General features: G+C 43.8%; 1 protein-coding gene across 3 annotated transcripts; it reads left to right on the top strand.

Annotated features, from left to right (window-relative positions):
* Positions 1-595: 595 nt before the first annotated feature.
* C13H8orf76 (chromosome 13 C8orf76 homolog) lies at positions 596-17,579 on the top strand. 3 transcript variants are annotated; one of them, XM_053559366.1, is made up of 6 exons: positions 603-1,712; positions 4,970-5,065; positions 6,449-6,592; positions 11,107-11,564; positions 15,753-15,885; positions 17,257-17,579. In XM_053559366.1, exons 1-6 carry the CDS (start codon positions 1,293-1,295, stop codon positions 17,452-17,454), a joined length of 1,449 nt encoding a protein of 482 aa, XP_053415341.1. In that variant the 5' UTR covers positions 603-1,292; the 3' UTR covers positions 17,455-17,579. The 3 variants fall into 3 exon arrangements, with proteins under 3 accessions (XP_053415342.1, XP_053415343.1, XP_053415341.1); XM_053559367.1 differs by lacking the exon at positions 6,449-6,592 and having other exon boundaries at positions 596-1,712; XM_053559368.1 differs by lacking the exons at positions 4,970-5,065; positions 6,449-6,592 and having other exon boundaries at positions 597-1,712.
* The last annotated feature ends 4,620 nt before the right edge of the window (positions 17,580-22,199 follow it).

The following is a 22,199-nucleotide window of genomic DNA, read 5'->3' as shown; positions in this document are numbered from 1 at the left end:
CCCTTTAATACGGTTCCTGTGGGCCGCGACCCACAGGTTGAGAACCTCTAGAGTCTCTTATCAAGTGCAGCAGTGGTTTGCAACTGGGGATCCAGACCCTTGGTCCTTAATAGTGATAGGAGTTTCTGAACTATTTTCATTCTTACTGCCAAAGGCCCAATGCTAATCACAGTTTATCAGTCCTCAGGCTTCCCAGGGTCCCTAACAGTCACTTCATTGCTTTCAACCAGAATTCTCAGATACAGTGAGGCAATGGTGGGAGACTCAGGCTGGGTAGAAGCTTGGTGGGCTGTTACATATGATCTAAATTCCATTTTTAAAGGAAAATAAAGCAATCATTAATTAACAAATGCAGTTTTATTTTGTACACAAATCCTCAACAACTTTGGGGAAAAATTTCTTAGTGGCAAAAAGATTCGAAACCCTTGAGCCCAGGAATCCTGAGTCCAAAGAGCCAAGCCCTACCTTTACCCATAAGCTGCCCTAACCCTTCCTGACCAGTTGGTTGTTGGGCCAGGAGGCTAGACCTGGGGGTGGGGATGTGGGTGGGTTCAGATGGGAAAACAAAAATATATCTTTCAAAATGGATCTTCTATGAACGAATTCACCAATAGCTAATGTCTGGAGGCTGTTAGGTGGAGCCTCCCACCCCAAACTTTTGAATAAAAGGGTTGGTTCTAGATTTAAGGAGTAAATAGAGAAATATTTGAAATATGGGGGAGTGGTTTAGGTTCCTGTAGGGTGAATTTGTGGAGTGAAAAATTGGGTTGAAGTGACAGTGAAGAGGAATAAGGGAAAAAAACAAGGAAAACCCTTGTTTATTAACTGCTGTGTAATATGGCACGGTAATATTGCTGTGCGGTACTGGCCTGTATTTTGTCAACCATCTCTGATTTCTAGGGTCAAAAAAATGATTGTCATAGAATTCTGGGATTTGGTGTTTTTCTATAGGTGGAACGAATACTCCTTCATCAAGCCTCCACTCCCACCCTGGTAAATTTCTGTGGTCTCTTTTACAAATGTGTGAATGAGTGATTGGCTTTGGTCTTCTTAGTGGTGGTGGTGGTCTCTTGGGAGACAGGAGGAATACTGACTCATTTCTGTATTTCTCAGCTCTTAGCCACGTGACAACTAATTCTGAGCAATAGTTACTTAACCTCCCCAAGTTGCAATATGCATCTTTACTTGCAAAACGGGAATCACCGTGTCTTTCACAGGGTGGTTGTTAGGTGAAAGCAGAAAGCACAAAAACAGTGCTTGACATAGTGCCAGGCACGCACAGTAGCTAAAAAATGATACTTGTGAGTTTTAAACAGCTACCCTGGGCCAGCGCTTTCTGCCAAGTGCAGGCAAGGATCGCTCTGTTCATCAGACACGAAGAAGTCAAACCTTCTGATCTGGAGTTGGATCAGTCTTGGAGTCTAAAATTCAACTCAACCACGCCCCCCAATCCGCAGCAGGCCACGACCCTGCGCGGCCTTTGCAAGACTACAAGTCCCAGCATGCCGCGCCCGGAGTCCCGGCAGCCCCGCCCCTTCCGGGGGCCGGAAGGTGGGCGTGGCTCTAGGCCCAGCCTCCTCGCGTTTCCTGGGCGCGCGATGGAGAGCGGGTGCTGGTTCGGCGGCGAGTTCGAGGACTCGGTATTCGAGGAGAGGCCCGAGCGGCGTTCTGGGCCGCCTGCGTCCTACTGCGCCAAGCGCTGCGAGCCGCAGGTGAGAGTCCCCCATCTTCAGCGCCTCACACGCCCCAGCCTCTGGTTGGTTCGGGCACCTGTCGCCCCCCGGCTCCGACCTGCCCGGTCTTCCCCTCCCCTCCGCGGAGGCGGCGGCGTTCCCAGGTCCGTCCCGCGTAGAATCTCCGCGTTGTCGGATCCGGCCCGGCCGCTGCTCGCGGGTCTCCTGCCCCCGCCCTGAGCTCTCCGGTGACTCTCGTTTCCCGTCGCTGATCTTGCGGCGGGCAGCCCGGGCCCTGGCAAGTGCGTCCACGGCCCACTTCTGAAACCTCAGTGTCTGTGCGCCAGGTGGTGACGTCCGGCAAATCGGCCTGCCCCTCTGGGTGAACCCCCGCCCCCGCCCACACTAACCCGGTCTGAGCGTCAGAATCGTTCACTTACCGGTTTCTCAAGGTACGTCTGAAGTGCCGCCGCCTCCTGGAAGTCTTTTCTGATTGTCTCTTCCAACCAAATATGTTTTGCGCGCTCTCCCCACCACCCCCCGTCTTTAGACTGTTTTAAAGCTCTTGTCAGCGTTCTCATCGGGTCCTCAGCCGCAGAGCGCTGGAGTGTCGCACGAGAGCGAGTTCTTGATGTCCTCTGCAGTACCTAACAGTTTTTGTTCATAATAGGAACTTCGTACATGCTCTTGAATTAGTATTCTTTGTATTGCATGGGTGTAAAATAAATTTTTCACCAGTCATAACTGATATTTATGGAAAACTGAATTATTCCTGGCGCTTGGGTGGGTTTCATGATATGTTTTGTCTCTTCATTTCCTCACAATTGTGCTTACAGCTTCTGGGCATTCTGTAGTTACTGGATTGTATTGTTTTATTTCAGTTATGTTTTCTCCCTGCCACTTGGCAGGCTTTCGATTACCTTCAGTGCGCCATTGTGTAGACCAAAAACAGGACATGCAGGGGCTTGGGAAGTCGTGTGTTGGGGAATTAAAAAGCTCTGGTTATAAGATAGGACTCTTGAATCTTACCAACTTGCCTTTCAAGGTGTCAGATCCTTTTTTGTCATTTGAAATTAATGATATTTGCTGGCTTACAGGGTTATTGGGAGAGTGAAACAAGATAATGTGTATGAAAATACCAGATGTTCCGTGCTCTGTATTTAAAAGTAAAACCTATAAATCACTTGACTTAAGAATTTATTTGCTGGGCGGCGCCTGTGGCTCTGTGAGTAAGGCGCAGGCCCCATATCCCGAGGGTGGCGGGTTCAAACCCAGCCCTGGCCAAACTGCAACAACAACAAAAAAGAATTTATTTGCTACGTGAATGTGAAGAGACCATATTCAAGTCATGTTGGTTCCCAAAACTAGGAATTTTTTTTTTTTTTAATTTTTTTTTGTAGAGACAGAGTCTCACTGTACCGCCCTCGGGTAGAGTGCCGTGGCGTCACACGGCTCACAGCAACCTCCAGCTCTTGGGCTTACGCGATTCTCTCGCCTCAGCCTCCCGAGCAGCTGGGACTACAGGCGCCCGCCACAACGCCCAGCTATTTTTTTGTTGCAGTTTGGCCGGGGCTGGGCTTGAACCCATCACCCTCCGTATATGGGGCCGGCGCCCTACTCACTGAGCCACAGGCGCCGCCCCCAAAACTAGGAATTTGAGTTAGAAGATTTCTCTTGTCCCTGACCGCTCCTGTGCACTTCCAGTTGTAGTTCCCACCCTTGTTCACAGCTCTTCCCTCCTTCCTCTTATCCGAGGTGGGTATTTGAAGACATCCCCTGAGTTCTTGCACACCTGCAGCCCTGTGGGTTATGTGGGAGAAGAAAAGTAATTGTTGGAAAGCCAATATGATAGTGAAAATTTGATTGAGGTTTATAGATAGGCAGTTGCTGTTCAAGAAGTTAGGATTGGCTCTTCTAAACAGTAGGTGACTAGACAGCAGTAGAGTACAAAGGAAAATTAGAGGGTAAGTCCATTGACTGTTGTTTTTAATGCATAAAGGAGCACAGAGAGACAGTGGTCGGATCGCAGCTTTCTCCTGTGATGCACCAGGCTAAGAAACTAATTTTACTATGATAACAGGGGGCACTGATAACTCTGATGGCTCTGAGATATAGAACCAAGCATTTTGATGTGATGGTGGGACAATCACAAACCTATTTAAGTTTGAATTACTGGTATCTAACTGGTGATATACTTTATTCAGCTTCAACGTGTTACCATATATGAGATACTGATTTTGTAGGTGGAAAACACACATACGGTGTGTGTTTCCTCATACCTGTGTTCTTTATTCAATAGTCAAGAAACCTCAGTCTCATTTTCCTTTCTACCCATAGGATTTAAATTAGTAGAAAAGCAAGTAAAGTATCCCATCTGGGCATCTCCACTTCTCTCCTCCAAGTCTTAGATTCGTTGGTGTTGAAGCCCCCCTTCAGCCTTAATGTTTGTTTTCCTTTGTTTAGATTCTACTTAAACCTTTATGGCATTTTCATAGTAGTACCATAATTATAATTCTTCTTTCATATGTCCTTTCCATAAAGAGTGGTCAATCCCTATTTCATTCACTTTAAAATTTCTGTATAAGAAAAGATATCTTCCTACCGCTCTGGGAGGCCGAGGTGGGTAGATTGCCCTAGGTGAGACCAGCTTAAGCAAGAGTAAGACCCCATCTCTAAAATAGGCAGGTGTTGTGGCAGGTGCCTGTAGTCCCAGCTGCTTGGGAGGCTGAGGCGAGAGAATTGCTTGAGCCCGAGAGTTGGAGGTTGCCGTGAGCTATGATGCTACAGCACTCTACCTAAGGTGACAAAGTGAGACTCTGTGTCAAAAAGAAAAAAAAGATACCTCATTTTGAAGAACTAATGTGAAATGTACTGGATAAATGTAGATTCTCAGGCACCACAACCCTGTATTGAAAATGCTGTAGGTAAGGTCATACTTATATGCTACTTCTTTAGAGGGGTATCATATTATTGGCATGTTTATTACTTGTGATAATAAAAACTGGACCCTCATTGGGGCAGTGCCTGTGGCTCAAGGGCGCCAGCCCCATATGCTGGAGGTGGCAGGTTCAAACCCAGCCCTGGCCAGAAACTGCAAAAAAAAAACCAAAAACTGGACCCTCATTAAAATTGTCATTCTTTCTTGTCAAATGTATTTCCCCTGAGTCTGATCCTAAAGAAGTATATCTTTTTTTGATGTTTAAGCATTTATATTATGGTGAATCATGTCCTACTTCTGAGTATAAGTTGGAAAAGAATAGCTGTCCTCTGTAATATGCTCTTTTCATGATTTGTAGTGGTTTTATGAAGAAACAGAAAGCAATGATGATGTTGAAGTGCTAACCATCAAGAAGTTCAAAGGGGACCTGGCCTACAGACGACAAGAGTATCAGGTAGAATCCAGCATACGTGGCTGTGGTACTGGGACTGAGGTCTTTCTTGTTTTATCGATTGTAGCATAGGAAGGTTGTCTGGAAAGTATCCAGTCATCGTTAATTCTGTATTTCATACTACAGCCCGATACTTTCTAAACAGCCCTCATGTGTAAATAACAGTATACGAAGTTATGAGTATGTTGTTTTTGAAGATGAATTTAATCTTTTATGATGTGTATTTATAATCTTAGACTTCCAAGATTCTGTCCTTTTCTATGTAATTGATTTTGTTTCCTTCTTCTTCAACAGAAGAATCTTTCTTAGGTTCTTGTAGGTCCATTTCCCCAGGTTCTGAATCTCATTATGTGGAAACAGATATCCTTTTTTTTTCCTTTGAGACAGATATCCTTTTTTTTTTTTTTCCTTTGAGACAGAGTCTCACTATGTCACCCTCGGTAGAGTGCCATGGCGTCAGCAGCTCACAGCAACCTCTAACTCTTGGGCTTAAGCAATTCTCTTGCCTCATCCTCCCAAGTAGCTGCCGGAACGCCCAGCTATTTTGTTGTTGTTGCAGTTGTCGTTGTTTAGCGGGCCCAGGCTGGGTTCAAACCTGCCTGCCTTGGTGTATATGGCTGGCACCCTAACCACTGAGCAATGGGCACCGAGCCAAGCACAGATATCTTATAGTGCCACGGGAGCAAAATACCCCAAAATGTGTAAGAAAAGGGAGAAGCTAACAATTCGATGTTAGGTTGGTATAGATTCATATTTTTTCAGAGTATCCAACCTGTGGCCTGTGGGCTGCATGCTGATTTTGTAAGGATTTTTTTTTGCTTATCTGTGGTGTCAAATAGCATGAGAAGTATTTGTGGACTTTTTTTTTTTTTTACTGATAAGCTTTCATTAGTGTTTGTGTATTTAGTGCATGGCCCAAGGCAACTTTTATTCTTCTAATGTGCAGCACCAAAAAATAAAAAAGGTTGGACATCCTTTTTTATATATATAAAATGACATGCATATATATATATATATATATCATTTCATCTTCATGAGAACCCTGTTGTTATGGAATCCTCTTGTTAATTTGCTGATGAAAAGATTATGCAGCAAGTTAGTGGCAAAACAAGAATTCAAATGATTCTAATTTGACTCCAGAATGTTTCTCTTATGCCACGATGCTTTCCATGGTGGTAGTGGTTACGTTCTCCAGCTATTCCTTCTCTGTCTTTAAGGAAAATCAGACTGACTAGAATACTGAAGTCTTTAGTTCATTGTGGGATAAATTAGAACTTTACCTTCTACTTAGGAAAAAAATCATCCCTATGCTGAATACTTGTTTCTATTATGTTTTCCACCTTTCTTTTCTTCCCTTCATTTCCTTTATTAACAAATATTGGCCAGAAAGCGCTGCAGGAGTATTCCAGTATCTCTGAAAAGTTGTCATCTGCCAATTTTGCCATGAAAAGAGATGTTCAGGAAAGCCAAGCTCGGTGTCTGGCTCACCTGGGAAGGCACGTGGAAGCCTTGGAGATTGCTACAAACTTGGTGAGTGGTTCTGTGGCTTGCTTCACGTATGTTCTTATACCAAGGGCAGTTGAATACTTTTCTTTTTTCTTTTCTTTTTTTGCGACAGAGTCTCACTCTGTTGTCCTCAGTTGTTTTTCACAGCAACCTCAAACTCTTGGGCTCAAGTGATTCTCTTGCCGTAGCCTCCGGAGTAGCTGCAACAACAGCTACCTGCCACAATATACCCAGCTGCTTTTGGAGATGGGGTCTCGCTGTTGCTCAAGCTGGTCTTGAACTCCTGAGCTCAAACAGTCCACCCACTTCAGCCTCCCAGAGTGCTAGGATTACAGGTGTGAGCCACTCTGCCCAGCAGAATAGTTTGTTTTCTAAACACAAAACAAACTTCTTGGCTAATAGCAAAGTCTATGGGTTTGGATAAGCAGAAGAAAACTTGTAAGAACTCTATTAAGATCAGTAATTTGGAGCTCTAGACATAATTGTTTTCTTTTTCTTTTTTTGAGACAGTTTCACTATGTTGCCCTGGGTTGAGTGCCATGGCATCACAGCTCATAGCAACCTCAACCTCTTGGGCTTAAGAGATTCTCTTGCCTCAGCCTTCCAAGTAGCTGGGACTGTAGGCATCCACCATAATTCCTGGCTATTTTTTTGTTGTAGTTGTCATTGTTTAGCAGGCCTGGGCTGGGTTCGAACCTACCAGGCCCAGTGTATATGGCCAGCACCCTAACCACTAAACTACGGGCGCTGAGCCCATAATTGTTTTCTTGTAATACTTTCCTTGTGTTATGCTTAAAATTTGTTACTGCCTGAAAAATCTCATTTGGAGAGGTTTTTCTCTTATAAGGAATAAATATTCACTGTGGAAGAATTATGACTGATTTGTTCATTAGATTTTCCAAAATTTCTGCAGTTAGCATATATTACTTTTTTTTTGCAGTTTTTGGCTGGGGCTGGGTTTGAACCCACCACCTCCAGTATATGGGGCCGGTGCCCTCCTCCTTTGAGCCACAGGCGCCGCCCAGCATATATTACTTTTTTAAGCAGGAAAACGTTACCCCAAAATGACTGCTCATGACAAGCTTAATAATCCTTTTCATTTTTAAGTGGAATCTGCAGAATTTTAACAGATAAAGAAATAGTTCTTTGCAATTCTAGTCTCTGTTCATTTTTGTTTTTAGGCTACGGCATTTATATATATTATATTGATTTTTGTGTAAATTTTATATGAGCGTTAGTCTGAATCAACCAATCCTAGTTTATGATGGCCAGTTTTCTTCTCCAGAGGGAATGAATGAGGGACTGTGGCATTGATTTTGAACCCTGTGGGTATAGCCAACTAGAGGTCAGCCTAAAGTAAGCATGCAGTTGAGCTGTCATCCCCCATCTCATTAACTAAAATCCCTAAGCTTTGCTTGCTCGGGGGTTCACTGCATCAGACCTCAGTCTCTTGCCGGGTACGGAAACCTTGATGGTAATTGTCTTAACATGGAAAATGGCTGCGTTTTGTTCTTTCTCTTTCATTCTCTACTAATTGCAGGTTAATTCATAAGCTGGAAGATAATCTATTGGCTTGTTAAGGAAGCGTGGGTGTGAACAGTGAACCAGATGGGATTTAATTATGTTCATTGCCAGTCTTCTTCATCTACAAATTAAGGATACTTGTGGCCTTTTTGGTACCTTTTTCTAGACTTGGTTACTTTTTGTTCTCCCTTCAGCTTTCTCTTTGTAGCCTCTCTTGCACGTTACTTTTGTGCTTCGTCGTCTTTGGTTCCATTGTCAAAGCAGTGGCAGCTAGATTAGCGGCAGGGGCTGAGTTCTCTGCTTTTTTCTAACTCAGTAAATCTCTGTTTCTGTGGTTCAGAAAAAGATCTGTCATCAGTCAGATGCCAGGGCTGGGATGGTTACCAGGCAGGAAGAATACCAGTCAGAAGACCTTTAGTACCATGTCAGGACTTTCAAAACTGCTCATCAGACACCCGGTGGGGAGAGAGTGCTGGGGGGAATGGACAGTAGCCTTGTGGGTCTCACCCCTTTCTTTGCGTCTTTTATACATTACCTCGGTGGACCCTGCCTTTCTCCACAGTTTTCTTATTTCCTGGTAACTCATGTTTATTTTGTTTTTTAAATTTCATCCCTGTTGAGGACTCTCTTTTGTTTCACTCTGGCCCATATCTGTTTTCTGTTGTAGTGGTTATTTCACCCTCCCATTCTGTGGGGGTCAGGTCAGTTTGTCACACTGAACAGAGAGCGAGTCCTTGAGTGCCCGTCAGGGTAAGAACATGTTATGCTCACAACATCCGTTGCAGTTTATGCACCTTTCTTCTCAGTGATGTTTAGATAAAATTTATGATAGAAGTTATTTCTTAAATAATAAGGACATTTTCTTATAGTATCTGATATGCTAATGTGATAAACTATGGTTGAAAAAAATGCCTTTTTGGTAGCAAATGACTCTCCTTTATTCCCTTGATAAACATTTACTTTAGTCCTACCATTCCCCCTGTCCTGTGTTCGATGCTAAGAAGACAAGCAAACAATCACCACACCCTGCACGTACAGTGCTCATCCAGTGTTAGGGGTTGGGGTTAGCCAGGTCACGTGTCAGCTTTTCTGAAATGCCCTTTATGCTGTGACTTCTAGTATAACTGACTGTAGTTCTGCCTATTACTAGTTGTGTGAACACAGGCAACTTATCCAACTTCTCTGTGACTCCATTGCCTTATCTATAAAATGGGGATAATAACAGAATCTATGTTAAAGGATTGTCATGAGGATTAAATGAGTAAAACACTTAGTGCCTGGCACATGGTAAGCAGCAATAAATGTTAGATATCATCATTATTTTATTATAGAAGGAGTTGTATTATTCTGGAAAATCCCTCATTTCAATAGAATTTCACTTCCAAAGGGGAGTTTACTAATCATGGTATCAAAACCCCAGCATCAAAATCATGTAACAACCTCCACTCTAACACAAATTCGCTTTCTCGATATGAAAATGTTTTTGAATAATGTAAAACCTATAGACTGATTACAGAAGAAAGGTAGCATTTGTTACGGATATAGTGTATACATGTTGCTTTCCTTGTTGCAAATAAAAGACATGATTTGCTTTTAGAAAAGTCATTACTTGGCTGGGCGCCCGTAGCACAGTGGTTACAGTGCCAGCCACATGCACCGAGGCTGGTGGGTTCCAGCCTGGCCCGGGCCAGGTAAACAACCGTCTGACAACTGCAACAAAAAAATAGCCAGGCGTTGTGGCGGGTGCCTGTAGTCCCAGCTACTTGGGAGGCTGAGGCAAGAGAATCGGTTAGGCCCAAGAGTTTGAGATGGCTGTGAGCTGCAACACCATGGCACTCTACCCAGGGCGACATAGTGAGACTCTGTCTCAAAAACAAAAAAAGAAAAGTCATTACTCAACAGTCGTTAACATCTGCTATGGCCAAGGAGCTGTGCTGTGTACTAGGAGATAGGCACTGAGTAAAATCTTTCATGGAGCTTAATGGTCTGTTGGGAAGAACAGACACTAATCAATAATAATAATAATGAAACAAGATAAAATCTGTCTTTGAGAAGGTATGGGATCACCAAATAAGTAGCATGGGGCTTTATGTCATATCATTTCACTCAACACAGAAATATTTGCAGCTGCCCACAGGCTTTCGCTTACTGGTCTAGCAGTGTCTTTGGACGGCGTACCAGGTAGTTTGGCTCCTGTTTCATACTTGGTGTAGTTCTGCACAGAGCTTGATCTGCATGCTACCAGGTCAGGCTCTGCTTAGACTTTATATCAACTTAAAAGATAATTTTAGTATGCCATCTGCTCTCTGCAAACTTTGACTTAGAAAAAGCTGGCCTATTTTTTCTAACCTAGGGGGCATTTGCCATCTGACAGGTTAGGCAAGAGGTGGTGGCTCTGGTTACGGAGACTTGAAAAGGATTTTCTAAAGAGAAGAAAACCAAGCAACCGCCTTTCGCCAGAAATAATTGGCCCTGGTAATAGTTGCCAGGGAGCACATTTGAATTCAATTATGATGCATCATGAAGTTCTGAGAGCTCCAGGGCTATCCTGTGTAAGATGTTTAAGCCAAATAAAATTTGGAAGTGGAGTTTGTTCAAATCCTCAAGGAAATTACAGTTTGGATTTTTAGAAAGCTTTGAATATTAAAATGAACCTTTGGGCCAGGGTCTAGAAAATTTGGCCTGTATTTTTCAGATATCTGGCTGAAGACAGTAAAGATTATAATACAAGTGGGAAATAAGCTGATGTTTGTATTTTTGGTGCTAAGCCTTTCTTGGGTCACTATGACATGAATTAGGATGTGTGGGGACAGCTGGGGACTGTTTTGCTAGGTAGTATTTATTTATGTTTATAGTTTAAAATGAGATCTTTTGAAATATATTTAGTTCACTCCACTAATATAGCTGCTGAAAGATATTTCTGATTTATGACGTATATTACTTGAGTTTTTAGACATCCATTTTTATGGAAAATACTTTGTAGTTTAAAGTATTTAACTTTTTTTTCTCCTCAGGAAAATAAAGCAACGAACATAGACCATTTAACAACTGTGCTCTACCTCCAGTTTGCCATTTGTTCAAGTTTGCAGAACTTGGAGAAAACAATTTTTTGCCTGCAGAAACTGATTTCTTTGCATCCTTTTAATCCTTGGAACTGGGGCAAATTGGCAGAGGCTTACCTGAATCTGGGGCCAGCTCTTTCAGTGGTGGTTGCGTCATCTCAGAAACAGAGCAGTTTTACCTCAAGTGACAAAATTATCAAATCCTGCTTTCCAGGCTCAGGAAAAGACTGCCTGTTGTGTTTCTCTGAAACCTTGCCTGAGGGCTTGACTTTCTCTATGGACAAAAGTAGCAGTAATAGCCAGAAAAATGAGAAAGCTCTTAAAAATATCCAAGACTGTATGGCAAAAAAGAGAGAAGCTGTGTTGCTGGAGATGCAGATGAAAGCATGTGCCTCTTTCATACGAACCAGGTAAGCTAAGGGTAGATTACACAACACATGATAATAATAATAACTCAAAGTGAAACTTTTATTTTTCTGATTTTAAGCTTCAAAAACTTATAGGCTAAACACTTGATATTTTTGAGTTTTTCCTACAGTCTACATGGAATCCTTGGAGGATGTGTCATTTTAGTATGTAAGATTTGGAAACAAAACTGCATTTGCTCAAGAATATAACCTGTCTGTAATCCTAGCACTAGGGAGGCCCAGGCAGGTGGAGTGCCTGAGTTCACGGGTTTGAGACCAAGCCTGAGCCAGAGTGAGACTTCTTGTCTAAAAAATAGCCGGGCATTGTGGCAGGCACCTATAGTCCAGCTACTCGGGAGGGTGAGGCAAGAGAATCACTTGAGCCTGTGAGTTTGAGGTTGCTGTGAGCTATGATGTCATGGCACTCTATTGAGGGCGACAAAGTAAGACTCTGTCTCAAAAAAAAAAAAAAAAGAATACAACCTGTATCATTGCACAAGATAGAATGTGAAAATCAGGAAACATTAAAATATTAGGAAAAAATATATATATAAAACATTGAAAAAGGGAGAGGAGACTTTTTTTTTTAAACAGAGTCTCACTTTGTCGCCCCTGGTAGAGTGCCATGGTGTCATACATAGCTCACAGCAACCTCAAACTTTAGGTTTCAAGTGATCCTTTTGCTTCAGCCTCCCAACTAGCTAGGACTACAGGCTCTTGCCAGAACTCCCGGCTGTTTTTTTAGAGACCAGGTCTTGCTCTTGCACAGGCTGGTCTCTAACTTCTGAGCTCAATCAATCCACCTGCCTGGGCCTCCCAGAGTGCTAGGATTATAGGCGTGAGCCACCCCACACGGCCTGAGAAGATATATATATATATATATATGTATATATATATATATATTTTTTTTTTTTTTTTGAGACAGAGTCTCTCTTTATTGCCCTTGATAGAGTGCTGTGGCATCACAGCTCACAACAACCTCCAGCTCTTGGGCTTAGGCGATTCTCTTGCCTCAGCCTCCCGAGTAGCTGGGACTACAGGTGCCCACCACAACGTCTGGCTATTTTTTTGTTGCAGTTTGGTCAGGGCTGGATTTGAATCTGCCACCCTTGGTATATGGGGCCGGCGCCCTACTCACTGAGCCACAGGTGCCACCCGAGAAGAGATATTTTAAAGAAGGAATTTTTCACTCATATTCTACATAAATCTAACGAAGAAAATTTGCTCTTGTTTGAATTGCTGATAATGGGAATAAATGATGCTTAATTATTCTACAGAGAATTCCTATGGTTTGCCCCTAGGGACTCCAGGTACTTTATATCCTAAATGTATAAGAATCTGGTGGAGAACATACTTGACCAGTTCTGTAATTTATGAGAGCAACAGCAGGATTATGTTTCAAATGATGCCAAAGAATTTGTATCTTGAAAATTCAAGAAATATTAAAGTGAGGCTTAACAAAAGTGGCATTTATGTGGCCAATTTAAAATGATGCCTATTTACTGTTGACTGTCTTGTTTCAATTCAGATGCACATTAAATAATAGCTTATAGGCAGGCACATGATTAGTTCTAAAATCATAAAGATAGTTTAAAAAGCAGTCTCTTCCCTTCTGATGCTCGCTGTACTGGGGAAAGTGTATGGCTTGCCAGGGAGTGGCAGTGCAGGTGCTACGAGACCCATGTCAGGGAGCCTGTGGCATGGCAGGAAGAAGGGAGCCCTTCCCAGGGGATGATGCTTCTGCGAATGTTCCTGCAGGAACGCTTGTCATTTGGCCAGTAAGATTGACCTAAAGAAAAAGATTGGGGTAGAGGCTCTTGACATTTGGCCACTAAGATTGACCTACCCCTGAACAGAAAGAAAGGGGTAGAGGCTCTGGGGTAGAACAGTACTGTCCCATGGTCTGGTGGCAAGAGCAGCACTGGAGTAGGAGCTCAAGGTAGGCTGTAAACCATGGTGCCAGGGTGGCAGGGTAAGGAGGACAGAACTTGGGGTCTAGTTTTGAAGAATTAGGTAAATCGTTGGTATTGAGTGATTGAACTCTTCCCTTGCCAGCTGTCTGATCCTGCACAGATCTCTACTTGCCTCAGCTTGACAGGTGGTAAAATGGGGAAAAGGCTTACTTGCTGGGATTAGAGAATTAAAGTATCTAAAGTACTTATTGTACTGCATGGTATAGTTGGCTCTTGAGAAATGTTAGCTAGGAGTATTTTTATTGGTTTTGTTTTTAATATTTGAAGTCTTTAAATACTAAGAGTGTGCAGTAAGAGCTATGATTTAGAGAGCGAGCCAGATGGGAGGGGTTGAGGTATGATGGATTAGAAGGAGGAGTTTGCAGCTAAGTACTCCAGTGTAGAAGCTGTGCAGTACTTGGCAGAAGGTGATGGGGCCTGACCTAGGATGGTGTAGTGGTAATATAAAGAAGAAGCGATGTCACTTTGGGACAAATAGATAGGAATTGGTGACCGGCGAGTGTCTGGGAGGACTGTGGGTGGGGAGAGCATAGGTGTCTCTGAAGAGTCTGTCTTGGGTATGCAGGTAGATGATGGTGCCTTTCACTGAGACAGGACACCTGGGAGGATGAGCAGAGCAGATTGGGGTGGAAGGTCATGATTTTAGGCTTCAAATACTGAGTTTCAGGTGCCTGTGAGACCTCTAGTGAGAGCTCTTAGGAAATAGTAGAGTTCAAAAAGGGAGCTAGAGATTTAGAAGAATCAAGAAAGAGACTGTCAATCAACATAATGGGAAGTCAGGTGCGATCAGTTCTGAGGAGAGGATCATTTGTGCAGGAAATGGTCTTTTTAATTGTGAGTCAGGTCGTGCTCCTTTATAAAACTCTCCAACAGCTTCCCATTGCACTTATGTCACAGCCACATTTCTTTCCATGGCTGCAAGGTCTCTGCAGTGATCGGAATGATTTTCAAACATACCAAGCTAGTTCCTGTGTCAGGACCACCTCCTCCCTGGCTAAGTCCCGTGCCAGGTTCTCTTGGCTGGTTTGCCAGGTCATAGCTTGACTGGATCTGGGGAAGCCTTCCTGCACTGCTCCGTCTGAAGACGCTGCATCCACCCTGTCTTCCAGTTTGGGTTTTTTGTTTTCTTTTTTTTTCCTTCCATGGCACTTATCACTACCCAAAATTACTTACTTGCAGTCTCCCTTCTCCTATCCCATGAGGCAGGCTCACCGACATCTCTCAATTCCTAGAGCAGTGGCAGGTACGTTTCTCACTCTGGAATAAACAAACAGGGACGTGGAGTGCTTCTGGGCCTACTAGTAGGGACCAGTGAGGCCCAAGGAAAACTGGAAAACCCTGCTCTTCAATATTTTAAAAAATAACGAAGAGAAGGAGTCAAGTGAGGGAGACAGAGGGAGGAAGAATGAGAGAGGAGACCAGGTCATGGTGCTGATGGGGAGTTAGTGGTAAGTCAGCAGAGGGTCGTCAAAGATTGGGCCTTGCTTCGAGGAATTGAAGGGTGCTAGTGAAGCTAATTAGCCCTTAAGGTCACATTGCTATGGGGTTTGCTCCCTAAAGATTTCTTTGAGAAGTTTTGGTCTATTCATTTTGGAAAAGATGAATCTCCAATGGGCGATTTATTCAGGGTAAGAAGCTTTAGGGATTCAAGTGATAGTTTAAGGGGGCTGGGCCCAGTGGCTCATGCCTGTAATTTGCACTCCGGGAGGCTGAAGCAGGTGAATCACTTGAGCTCAGGAGTTCAAGACCAGCCTGGACAAGAGTGAGACGCCATCTCTACTAAAAATAGAAAAATTAGGCATAGGGTTGAGCACCTGTAGACCCTTCTGAGGCAAGAACATGACTTGAGCTTAGGAGTTTGAGGTTCTGTGAGCCCTGACACCACAGCACTCTACCCAGGGCGACAGAGTGAGACTGTGTCTCAAAACAAAAAGATAGTTTGAGAGTGGAATGAGTATAATTGAGATGGATGAGTTACTTAGTTCAAAGTAAGCATTTCACATTGTACATCAAAGCAGTACCCTGAACCCCATAAATGCATCAGTATACAAAGTTATGATTTAATAAAAAACAATTTAAAAAAGAAGAGAGAGGGTGGGTACCTTCTTTTTAGTTCAGTAGGGCTCATATCCAACTGAACACCTAGGTTCTATGTCAGCTTTTTTTCCGTGCATTCCTTTAAGTGGAGCCTACACATTGGGGCTTTTTGTTTTTTCAGGCTTTTGCTTCAGCTTACCCAACCTCAGCAGACATCGTTTGCTTTAGAGAGGAACTTACGAACTCAGCGGGAAATTGAAGATAAAATGAAAGGCTTCGGCTTCAAAGAAGACACTTTGCTGTTGATAGCTGAGGTGCGTATATTTTCTTGGGTTTATGTGTAACAAGGCATCGTAGGTCTTTTTCCTGACTCCCATACCATTTTTAAAAACCAGGGCTACATCCATTGACTGAAGGACCTTCCTTTACGAACCTTTTAGTCACTCAACAGTCACCAGAGCAGCCTCTTCCTCACCACCCCACTATAGCAGGCTCGCCTGTGGGGCTGCGTTTCATGTCCTCGTGGGTGCTTGTTAGCACCTGCCTATCTGGGCATCATAAATGCCCAGTAATTGTTAAAGGTGGTGAATGAATGAGGTGAATAATTGCTCACATCTGTAAACAGTTTTATTTATATTTTTCTTCCATTTATCCCCATTAACAGATCATGAAGCTAGGTAGAGCTGGAATTGGGGTTTAGAGAGGTAGTGACTCGCCTCAGCACAGCTGGTCTGGAGCCCGTGTTTGCCAGCTGCAGGTCCGTTTTCTTCCCCCTTCATTCTTTGCATGTACTTCTAGGTCAGTATAGTTTGAGTTTTCCATAAACACATTGGATCTCTGAGTTTGCAGGAATCTTAGAGATCATCTAGTCCAGATCCATATGTGACTTAAACTCTCTCTACAATGTCCCCAGTAGATGGCTACATAAACTTTCATGCCAAATGATATAAAATGTTTGGGAACTTAATTTTAGTTCACTGTTGTTACCAAAGGTTGAGCTAATTATTTAGTGGGTTCTGGTATAAGTTTTCTACAACCTAACTTTATGATATCTTATTAAAGAGAAACTAACCCAGAATTTGGGGACAGGTTCATCTAGGCCTGGGTATGACCGATAGGGAGCAGTATCGTGCCTTCATTGGGTAATGTTCTCCTACATCCCCAACATTGCTTTGGTTAGAGAGGGATTGGAGTCTCTCTTTCAGGGTTAGGAAAGGGTGTGTCCACCTACTTGATGCTTGATTGTTTGCTGCCTTTGACTTCTTTGGAAAACTTCTAAGAGACAGGATCTGTGCCACACAGCACAGTAGTCACACTCTTAGCAGGCTCTGCCCTGTCCTTTTCAGCCCTTTACAGGAGGGAGAATCACTTGCTGTTGCATTCTCACCAACAGAATATGCTCTTTGAAAGCAAAAGGTTGACTCAGTACTCCTGATAGGCCAGATGTTACTGCTGCCTCATTAGTACTTCTCTCAGGGAGGATGAGAGTAGACATATGGGATCATTTAAATATACGGTCCTTGGATAACTACTTCTAAGCAGACATCAGTATGCTGGAAATGTCCCCTGGTTGCTAAAGTATTTTCTGCGTTTGTATGAAAGCATTTACAATTGATAAACACCCTGGTCTTCTCTTCCATGTCTGCTGCCTCTTTTATTGGGACATTTTTTTTTTCCTGCTATAGGTTATGGGAGAAGATATCATCCCAGAAAAAATAAAAGATGAAGTTCAGTCAGAGGTAAAGTGTGTTGGCTCAGCAGCCCTGACTGCCTTGGTGACCACATCCTCCAAAGAATTTGAAGACAAGTGGTTCAGAAAGATCAAAGACCATTTCTGTCCCTTTGAAAATCAATTCCATGCAGAGATACAAATCTTGGCTTAGCAGTCCATTGAAAAACAAAACAGAAAACATTTTGCCCAGTATTAATTGTCTTTGTTTACTTCAGACAAGGATCCATTGCTAATCATGGAATATAGAGAATTAAAAATGATTATTTATGTTTTATACAAATGGCTTTTGTCCCAGATTATTTCTACTGTATTTCTGTTTTCTTTTTTCTTTTTGTTTGCTTTCTCCTTATAAGTACTGTGTCTTAGGCTTACCACTCCCTTAGAAGGTATCTGCTAGGCAAGTAGGCTTTTAGATTTGTGGTCTTTTAAAAACAGTTAATATAGCATAGCCGGCAGTATAAGAATCCACACTGGTTAGGTAAATTCATCAGAATAACCAGGAAGGGTATGTCAAGCACTGCAAAGAATCTGGGGTCTTACCCTACTTGTGAGCTAACAGCTTAGGCTGTCATAGTTCCATGGGTGCTGGTAGAAGACAGATGATGGCTCCTAGGTCGGAGACAAAGGGTTTTATTACTAATGCCCCAGCAAACAACATATGCCTCAGCATAATTTGTATCAGTTCCTCTTGCCTCCCAAGTCCCAGCAGGGCAGAACATACTGGCACAGATGCATGCCTACATTCACACACCGTGAATGTGGGTCACAGTCTCCTGTGATGCACATACAGGGGGTAGCATTGTAGGCAGGGAACCCTGAGTTTGGCCTTTGCTCCAGAGAGAGGCACGATTTCCTCTGTATGACTATTTGCTATGCAAACATACTTGAAAAGATAGTCTGGACCCAAGAGCACTGAATGCCTCATTCATGAGACTTATGGAAGAAACAGGCCCACAGAGACTGTCTCACAGGTTGATCGTGCTACCCTTTCAGCCACGCAAGTTGTAATTACAGTCTGCAACGTGGTCTTCAAATGTGAAGGGCCTGTCCAATGTTCTCAGCCCTGCTATGAAACTAATTTATGGCTTCCATATGAAAGCTATAACCCAGTTATAACCTAAGAATAGGGGGAAGGGGAGGAGGGGGGGAGGATGGGCGGAGGGAGGGTGACTGGTGGGATTACACCTGCGGTGCATCTTACAAGGGTCCATGTGAAACTTAGTAAATGTAGAATATAAATGTCTTAACACAATAACTAAGAAAATGCCAGGAAGGCTACCAGTGTGATGAAAATATGTCAAATGGTCTATAAAACCAGCGTATGGTGCCCCATGATCGCATTAATGTACACAGCTATGATTTAGTAAAATGTAAGTCTGAAAAAAAAAATGTGAAGGGCCATTACCTTACTTGGTGAATTATCTGGGATGGAAGGCTTCCTTTATAAGAGGAATTTAAAAATAAATCAAAAAGCTCATCACATGTTCTGCACAGCTTTACTCTGCTCTTTCTCAGCAGAGGGAAGAGAATTCCAGCCCTGGGCATAAAGGTGCAATCATCAGGGTATCTTGCTGCTCATCCACCTTCCCTGTACCCTTCTCCAAACGGGGAAGGGACTGATCCTGCTTATATTTTAAACTACTCTTTTAGTGACTGTGACAGCATGACCAGCAATTTGCATGTTTATTTATTTTTCCATTTCTAATTTGAAACTAAAGACTTTGTACAATTAATCGACACTTCCATTTAGGAACCCTTAAAAGTTTAGGAAAATCCTTCCCAGCTCCCCATTGCCCTCAATTCAGCCATTAATCATCATTTGTTCAGCTATTGTGTATCAAGCAGTGTGTGGTTGGCCCCAGGATAGGGGCATAAGCTCTAAAGTTGCTTGCTAAGCCCTTCATGGTATAGCTCTGGCTAGCCGGAGCTCACCCTTACTGCTCCTTGCCTTTAAGTTGACCATGGCTTTTATCTGGGACACCCTCCACCTCCCAACCCCCACATCAGAAGACTAATTCTCGTATTATTCACCTTTTAAGTCTGATGTAGATATAGCTTCCCAGAAGTCACCTTGCCCCCCCAGGGATCAGGTGTCCCTTTTGTTACTGGACCTTATTACTTTATTATTTTCCATGTTTGCCTGATGATTTCCCATGATAGGCCCTACCTTTTGTAAAGTCAGGGACTATGACTATTTTGTTTGTATTTGTATTCCCAAGGCAGAGTACCTGGCATCTCACTAAATATTTGTTGAAAAGAATTGCTGAATTAATTGCCAAGCACCTTATTTTGTTTGCTCAGAAGGTTACTGCTCTGTAGATGAGATACAGTGTTGAGGCAGTGCGGCATCCTGCCTGTTTCTCTGTACTGAAACATCTTCCTTTCATCCATCGAGGCTTCTAGACATGCTCCCTTTTCTCCCCCAGCCCCTCTCGGCTCCCAGTATCCTTCCTAGCCTCTTTGCCAACTTTGCCTGTGCTTTGAGCTTTTAGTCCTCTGGCTTGCTTTCCAGACCTGTTGTCTACACCATCCCCATTGCCTGATTGGTCTTTGTGGGTCTCCTCACACCTCACTCCCGCCCCACCTCACCTCCCTAGCAGCGGCATGTTGATGCAAGGGAGGACCTGGTCTCCCCAACTCTGATGCCTTGGATGTAACGAAGGGTGGAAAAGGGCATCCAGGAAATCCGGCCACCTCTGGGTTTCATCACACAGAAGTTACCATGATCATTTCCAGCACAGATGGTGAAGGTGATTAATTGAGCAATAATTACACTAAAGAAAAATCTTCAGGGCTGCCTATTCAGGCACCACCACCTTCTTGTCAGTGAGTGAGTCACTTGGAAGGTGAGCAAACGTGTGCCACAGATGTGACTGCACAGTTAAGACTCAAGGGCAGTTCCTTGCCTCTTGCACTCTCCAGCGGCCTGTCTTCAATAAACAATAGAACTTAAGAGGGAATCTATGCTGGGTACATGAGCTGGTCTTACATTCTCACATCCCTGTCACCTTTGCTCTGGAGCCAGAGGGATCTTAAGAGGATCCCTGTGAGGCCTTACATGGTCTGGCCTTGGCCCACTCCACCCCAAGTCACTTTGCTCCCTGTGGTACTGTCTCTGGCTTTCTCACGTTCTTGGACTCCTCAAGCTTACCCTCACTCAAGCCCTGTGCCCATCCAGTTTCCTTTACTTGGAACATTCTCCCCTGTGATCCCCCAACCCTGCCATAAACTTCCCCTTCCTACGGATCTCAGCTCCAAGGTCATTCTCAGATGAGATATTCCAGATCTCCAGACTTGCTCAAGTCCCCTTTCAACTGTTGTCAGAGTTCCCTGTGATTTTCGGAGTTGTAATTAAAATATTTCATTGTGGATTCTTCCTTGCCAGATCCTAAGCTGCAGGTTGGTGTCTGGTTTGCCTCCTGTGCTGGGGCTCAGCTTCATGGACATGCCATGACTTCCCTCACAGCTGCCTTGCTGGAGCTGCAGGCCTGCAGAGCATCCCTCACGGAGCCACTCAGGACCATCCCTGCACAGGCCGCTGCCAGGATCCAAGGCAACCCCAGCCACCTGCACAGTACTGCATTTCAAAAAATATGTGCTTTTTAAGGAAAACTTTGGGTAAAACTCTGTACAGAACAAACCCGAAGCCACCATTTACCAAAGGATTGCCTTAAATAGCAGCTTCCCAGTGCTTTTGAAATTTAATCTGTAAAAGTAGTCTACATACTTTTTCCAGAGTCTTTTTTTTTGAGACAGAGCCTCAAGCTTTCGCCCTGGGTAGAGTGCTGTGACATCACAGCTCACAGCAACTTCCAACTCCTGCACTCAAGTGATTCTCCTGCCTCCGCCTCCCAAGTAGCTGGGACTACAGCACCCGCCACAACACCTGGCTATTTTTTTTGGTTGCAGCCGTCATTGTTGTTTGGCAGGCCCAGGCTAGATCCAACCCACCAGCTCACGTGTATGTGGCTGGTGCCTTAGCCGCTTGAGCCACAGGTGCCAAGCCCAGAGTCTTTTTTTGAGACAGAGTCTTGCTCTGTCACCCAGGCTAGAGTGCTGTGGCATCAGCCTAGCTCTTAGCAACCTCAACCACTGGGCTCATGTGATCCTCCTGCCTCAGCCTCCCAAGTAGCTGAGACTACAGTAGAGATGAGGCCTTGCTCTTGCTCCTGCTGGTCTCAAACTCCTGAACTCAAGGGATCCAGTTGCCTCAGCCTCCCAGAGTGCTGGGATTATGGGTGTGAGCCACATGCTGCCCCAGGTCCTTTTTTTTTTTTTTCAGATTAATGTGCAGGTACATGGGATTGGGTTTTTTTCAGATTAATGTGCAGGTACACGGGATTGGGTTACATTGTTTGCATTTGTAAGGTAAAGTCCAAGTGGTAGTTGTTTCCTTCACCCAGGAAGCCTGCCATACACCCCTGCATCCTTCCCCTTGGGTAGGAACTTGCTAAACCCTCTCCTCCTCCCCTCTTCATGAATTTAATTGAGTTTCTCTCTCAAGTGAGCATGTAGTTCTTAATCTACTAGTTCTAATTTAGTATCGAGTACACGCGATGCTTGTTTTTCCATTCCTGTGATAATCAGGAGAGTGCTCTCCAAATCCATCCAGGTTGTAACAAAAGATAGAAAAAGAAAAGGACATTCAAGCAAACCAAGAGGGATATATAAAAAAATCCCAAAACTGATGGTGTGGCTGCGTGTGCAGTCCAGACAGACGCTGTCAAGCGAGCCTTGTTTCTGTACCTGGCCCTGCTCAGTCAGGCCTCGGTCAGTGCTTTGGTCCTGGGTAAGCTGCTGCTGTATAGCTAGAAGCTGAAGTGAATGATCCCTGGGTCTGCAAAACAACAGTCCAAAGAGGTGCAGCTCCAACCCTGTCTCCCCCAGTCAAAATAT

Source organism: Nycticebus coucang, chromosome 13 (genome assembly GCF_027406575.1).
Source record: "Nycticebus coucang isolate mNycCou1 chromosome 13, mNycCou1.pri, whole genome shotgun sequence".
Lineage (NCBI taxonomy): Eukaryota > Metazoa > Chordata > Mammalia > Primates > Lorisidae > Nycticebus > Nycticebus coucang.
The sequence above is the reverse complement of the archived record's forward strand: the minus strand, read 5'-3'. Positions and strand labels throughout refer to the sequence as shown.

Coding starts and splice junctions, on each gene's coding strand:
- C13H8orf76 (XM_053559366.1), top strand. CDS start 1,293: ATGATACTTGTGAGTTTTAAACAGCTACCCTGGGCCAGCGCTTTCTGC. Junction 6,593..11,106: donor TGGAGATTGCTACAAACTTG/GTGAGTGGTTCT, acceptor TTTTCTCCTCAG/GAAAATAAAGCAACGAACAT. Junction 11,565..15,752: donor GCCTCTTTCATACGAACCAG/GTAAGCTAAGGG, acceptor TTGTTTTTTCAG/GCTTTTGCTTCAGCTTACCC.